Below are 6000 nucleotides of genomic sequence, written 5' to 3' on the forward strand. Positions count from 1 at the left end.
CCATGGAGAACAGAAGTGTACAAAGGTGATGGTGGGGTCCAGGACAAAGTATTCCGACCGCATCTCTTTTCCATATCACTTAAGTCTCCATATACTTTTAGGAATAATAGCAGATCAGACTTGTTATATCTACCATATTCATTTTTTAGGATTAAACTCACCCTCCATGTCAATGATTTTTCAAAAGCCAGTGTTAAAAGACCACTTTCTAAATTTACAAGTGACTTCTGGTATGCACTCTCTTGTGCAAAAAGCCATTCGCTAGAGACATCTGCTAAGAGTGGGATTCCATGCAGTCAGATAGCGTTCCCAGAACAGTAGCTCTGCTACATTACTTTCAGCTTAATTAAGGGTCATCCAACAGTTGTTGAGTCCGATTTCCTGGAAAGCTGGCCCTTTGTCTGATTTTATGTTAATGTGGTAGAAGAGCTAACTACCCACTCATCTGCAGGGGCCTCTGAGCTCCTGAGGATCTGTCCAAACAGGTCTGCACCATGACTCGGTTGAGGACACTAGTTTCTATAGCAGCGCTTCAAGCCTTAATGCACATCTCGTTAACATGCAAGTTCTGATTCAGGAGGTCTGGGCAGGGGCCTGAGACAATACAAGCTCCCAGATGATGCCTGTGCCAATTCCCAGACCACGCTGGCAGTGGCAAGGGTCTACGGGGCCAGGACAATTAGAATTCACAAACCAGCAAGCACACAGCATTCCTCCATTCTTGGGGTTTAAAATGGGGGCGGCAACTGCCCGTCTTTAGGAAGTTACTAAGCTATAAAATCAATGAAGTATACAGAGAACTCTTAAAGGAAAACTAAAGAAACATTCACAGGGACCCTTACCATTTTCTTCAGCTGAAAACATCCTCCCATTCCTCTAAGCTCTTCTCCTAGACATAAGATATCCTTTTTGTTAGCTCTCATAAGCTGTTTCTTTGAGTAGCTGTTAATGAAAGCATATCAAGACACTGCTAAAGTCTCCTGTAGAGCCTTAGTGAAGAAAAATATCACACTGTTTTTAAAAGCCTGAAAAAAAAAATGATAGTAACAGCGTGACAAATGAAACCAGCTTAGGACACCAATCAAGCACCAATGGTTACTGAAAATCAGACATGCATTCTGTAACTGTCACTGACATGTGCATTCTGACCTTCAGGGACCAAATAAATGAGCAAACCATCTCAGGGACATGTTCCATGTTAAATTCCATGTTTTACACTCTAATTTAGTGGTGAGAGGGAAAAAAACGTGTCCTAAGAAATAGTGTGGATGAAACACAGGGCTGGAACCAGGCACAATTCTGGAGTCAGCCACCAGGTCTGGTACCCAGCTGGGTGACCTTACTTACCTAGCTAACCTCTCCAAGTCTTTACCCGCCAACTCAACCATACTCCCTCCTCCCTACTAACTCATATGTCTCGTTCAGTGCTCACGGCCCACCGCCCAAAGACAGCCCTTCCCAAGGCTCAGACATGACTGTTACTTCACTTAAGCCATCACTGTCATTCCATGGCCAGATTTCTAAAGCATGGTCTGTGGTGTAACTGATGGTGCCTTTGTACCCCTGAACTGACCAGCCCTGAAACCACTTACACCTGAACCTTTGAACATACACAGCTTTTTACAGCGGAAAGTATTAAGATTCATCTGCTACCACATCATTAGTACGACTTCTTTCTCTTTCAAGTTCACTGTTGAGGACTGCTGTGTTATCTTCTACTACCCAATATTTATCCTGGCACCCAGAGAAAGAAATGGAGTCTGGTGGAGGGTGGTGTACCTCACGCGGTACCTTTAAAAAGCAGGCAACTCTTAAGTGCTTATGGGTGTGTGCCTCCTTCCAGTGAGGGCACCGGCACAGTAGTCTATGGTGACAGCAAATCAACCCTCACCTACATGAAGGTTGCAAGCAGGGAACAGTGATTCCCCTTGAGAATCAGAGCCACCTGGGAGCATTTTTCATACAACAGGTTCCCTGCCCTTTTCATGCTTAGTTTTAACAAGCACCCAGGTGATCTGTGAACCGAATTTTCAGGAAGATTGATCCTCTTCTTGTGGCTCAACAATCGAAGCTTTTTGCCTTCGTTTAACAACCCTATCGACCCCCCGCAATCCTCCCCCATCCTCCTGCCCACAGAGGCCACGGCAGTGTTGCACTCTGTCCCGGCACAAGGTCAAAAGATAGCCAAGGACCAAGTATTTCCTTGCTGTTGACTTTATATTTTCAAAACAAAACGCAAAAGCAACCATTCGCCTTTGCTATACCGCACTGTTTACACCCACAATCCGATTCGTTTTCTTTACGAAACTTTCAACCTTTTCTCCAGCCACCACACAAGTATTCCAAGGAGCAGTAAACCACCTCCCTCAGGTTCTTAGAGTACGTACTCTACGTGCCAACACTCAGCTACCCATCGTTGCTCCGGCCCAGAAACTACACGCAAAAGGAAAGGGGGGGGGGGGGAATGTTTGCACTAAGGAGCACTCACCCAGCACCCAGCACCCAGCACCGTGGCCCCGTCCCCGAGCGCGTCTCCAAGCCCCTCCTGTGCGGCGCCGCCTCCCCAGCCAGCCCCGGCGTGCAGCGGCGGACTCGGCCGAGCCCAGAGGCTTACCTGAAGCACGTGGTGAGCTCGCCCGAAGGCTTCAGACACGGGTATTTGGTCGTGGCGATTTTATTTTCCGAGCAGATTTCTCTGTAAAACAGTTGGAGGAACTACGTTGGGTCTCCGCGGGAGAGCAGAGGCCAGTGCGCGCTGGGCATCCGCGTCCCGCGCGCCGACCAGGCGCTGGTCCCAGAGCGCGGACTCGGAGGGGACTCCGGGGTCAAGGGCGGGCCAGACGAGGGTCCAACGCAGGGAACGCAGCCACGAGGGAAAGCGAAGGTGAAGAAGCGGGGCACTGGAGGGCACCAGGAATGCGGGGCGCGGGTATCACGGAGCCCCGAGCCACAGAGGCGGGAGCCCGGGGTGAGGGAGGGCGCGGAGGCTCCTTCCCGGGAGCAGAGTTTAACTTCGCCCGGGACAGTCGAGCGCCCGGGGGAGCGAGGGCGCGCGGGTCACCGCGAGGACGGAGGGTGGGAGACCCGCCCGCACCCCGAGAGCCGGGAGCGCACCGAGCAGGACCGGCAGCGCTTACCTGTCGCCGTCCTCGGGCTCCTCTCGGTAGCTCCACGTGTGTCCCAGCGCCAGGAGCAGCAGCAGCGGACCCAAGCTCTTGCCCAGCTGCCCCCTCGCCGCTCCTCCCCGGCTCGGAGGCGGCGGCACCATGAGGGACGCTCCCGGCTTCTTCCCGGCGCCGCAGCCCTCTCCCCGCCCTGCGCCCGGCTCCGCGGCGCCTGCCGCCGCCTCCCCTCTCCCCGGCGGGGGGCGCCCGAGGGCGGGGGCTTTTGCGCCACCTGCGCGCAGCGGCCCTGGGCTCCGGGGGGCTGGGGGATCGGGCTAGAGGCCGGGGTGCCCAGTGCCAGCCCGGCAGCGAGGCGGGGAAACGGGGCGCCTGTCGGTGCCCGGCCGTCTCGCTCGGGAGGTTCACTCCGGACAGACGCACTCGGCCCGCTCGGCTTGGGGCGGCGCCCTCCCCGCCTGCCTCTTCCTCCGCTGGGAGCCGCGCGCGGGGTGCGGAGAGCCGGCGGCCGCTTGCATCTTACCCCGGGGTCGCACGACCGCGAGGAGGAGGAGGAGCCGTTCTCACCCCGGGAAAAGGGAGGGGGAGCAGTGGGGTTAATAAGCCTCCTTCCTGTTGTCAGTGGATTTCCAAGGACCGCGGCCAGGCCGATGTTGGGCTTTCCCCCTCGAGCGCCTACACGGTCCTTTCCCGCTACCCCGCTCTCCTTAGTAGAATGAGAGAGGAAGGAGGAGGGGGAAAGCTCCGGCGGCTCTCCCCAACTGCCGTCTCAAACCTGAAACAGCACCATTTCGAGAGCGTGGTCTGTCTCCCTTAAAGCCCCTTAGTCCTCCGGTCGAACAAGCAAGGAGCGCTCCTCGGCCCTTTCTGGGCGGGGGCGGTGAAATCCTCTCGCCCTGAGCTGCTTTAATGCTGTTTCAAAACCACGCACGCACGTGAGAGCTGGCAACTCCTGGCAGATCAGGTGAGACCCAGAAGGGGGGCCGTTCATCAGGGCCTGCCCCCTGCTAGTTAGCGCGGGGCTGTTAACCGGTATCCTGAACACCCGGGCTGCGGGGCGGTAAATCAGCTCCTCTGGCGGTGACCCAACGGTAACTCGTGTGTACATACACGTCTGCGTCTTCACACTTGGTTGCACGGTAAGCCTTTCTGTGCCTGTTACAGAGAAGCTCGTGACATAAATGTACCCCGCTGAGCAAGCAAGTGGTCGGGGCCCAGAAATACCTTGCAAGAGCACAAGGTTGCACGAGGAGGTGAAAAGGTAGCTTGTTCACAAGTTACAGGCGTGCTAACTGGTTAGGTGAGCAGGTGTTTTCATTCAAAATATTCTGGGCAACCGAGAATCACCATGCATGTCACATACATCTTGACATTTTTAAATAGCCATGGTATCCTCAATCTTCTGTAGGATGCTTTTATATTTTCCAAAGGTTTTTCACATTTCCGATTTTATTTATACTATATCCCTTGAAACTAGGAGTCCGACTTCAGTGAGGTGGGTTTTTTCCTACAAAACTTACAGACATGGCAGAGCATAAAACAGACTTGAAATATGGTGCTTAAACACAAGAGAAGTGAATTTTCACTTGGTAGTTCAGGAGATACTTCAGAAGCCTGAAAAACCTGCCAGGGACCATCATACAGTCAGAAAAAAAACCACCAGAAACAGCAAATAAACCTGGATTCAAACCCAGGCTGTGTGGCTTCCTAGGTCTGTGACCTTGGGCAAGTTACATAACCTTTCTGAAACTTGAGTTTTCTCATCTGTAAAGTGGAGAAAACTCCCTATGAGTGTTTAAGAGTAATAAATGAGGTAATGCATATGACATGTTTTCACAGTGCCTAGCATATATTGAGTGCTTCCAAGTATACAATGGAAAAAAGACAGCCTCTTCAATAAGTGGTGCTGGGAAAATTGGACAGCAACATGTAAAAGAATGAAATTAGAACACTTCCTAACACCAGACACAAAAATAAACTCCAAATGGATTAAAGACCTACATGTAAGGCCAGACACTATAAAACTCCTAGAGGAAAACATAGGCAGAACACTCTATGACATCCATCAAAGCAAGATCCTTTTGGACCCACCTCCTAGAATCATGGAAATAAAATCAAGAATAAACAAATGGGACCTCATCAAACTTAAAAGCTTTTGCACAGCAAAAGAAACCATAAACAAGACTAAAAGGCAACCCTCAGAATGGGAAAAAATAGTTGCCTATGAAACAACGGACAAAGGATTAACTTCCAAAATTTACAAGCAGCTCATGCAGCTTAATACCAAAAAACCAAATAACCCAATCCACAAATGGGCAGAAGACCTAAATAGACATTTCTCCAAAGAAGACATACAGATGGCCAACAAACACATGAAAAGATGCTCAACATCACTCATCATCAGAGAAATGCAAGTCAAAGCCACAATGAGGTATCACCTCACACCAATCAGAATGGCCATCATCACAAAATCTGGAAACAACAAATGTTGGAGAGGGTGTGGAGAAAAGGGAACTCTCCTGCACTGTTGGTGGGACTGTAAGTTGGTACAGCCACTATGGAAAACAATTTGGAGGTTCCTTAAAAAACTACAAATAGAACTACCATATGATCCAGTCATCCCACTCCTGGGCATATACCCAAAGAAAACCATAATCCCAAAAGAAACTTGTACCATCATGTTTATTGCAGCACTCTTTACAATAGCCAGGACATGGAAGCAACCGAAATGCCCATCAACAAATGAATGGATACAGAAGATGTGGCATATATATACAATGGAATATTACTCAGCTATAAAAAGGGATGAGATGGAGCTATATGTAATGAGGTGGATAGAACTACAATCTGTCATACATAGTGAAGTAAGTCAGAAAGA

At 50.6% G+C, this 6000-nt stretch overlaps 1 protein-coding gene across 2 annotated transcripts in view; it reads right to left on the reverse strand.

The window, feature by feature from the left end:
• CCBE1 (collagen and calcium binding EGF domains 1) overlaps window positions 1–4038 on the reverse strand; it is a 228949-nt gene extending 224911 nt beyond the window's left edge. Inside the window, exons 1-2 of one of the 2 annotated variants that reach the window (XM_057698847.1) lie at window positions 3138–4038; window positions 2615–2695 (exon numbers count right to left, since the gene is read on the reverse strand). In XM_057698847.1, coding sequence (XP_057554830.1) covers window positions 2615–2695; window positions 3138–3268 — 212 coding nt within the window. In that variant the 5' untranslated portion in view covers window positions 3269–4038. Of the gene's footprint in view, window positions 1–2614; window positions 2696–3137 lie in introns of those variants that run through there. The other variant, XM_057698849.1, reaches the window with a different exon arrangement.
• Between the last annotated feature and the right edge of the window lie 1962 nt (window positions 4039–6000).

The sequence above is a fragment of the Hippopotamus amphibius genome, chromosome 11 (assembly GCF_030028045.1).
Source record: "Hippopotamus amphibius kiboko isolate mHipAmp2 chromosome 11, mHipAmp2.hap2, whole genome shotgun sequence".
NCBI lineage: Eukaryota > Metazoa > Chordata > Mammalia > Artiodactyla > Hippopotamidae > Hippopotamus > Hippopotamus amphibius.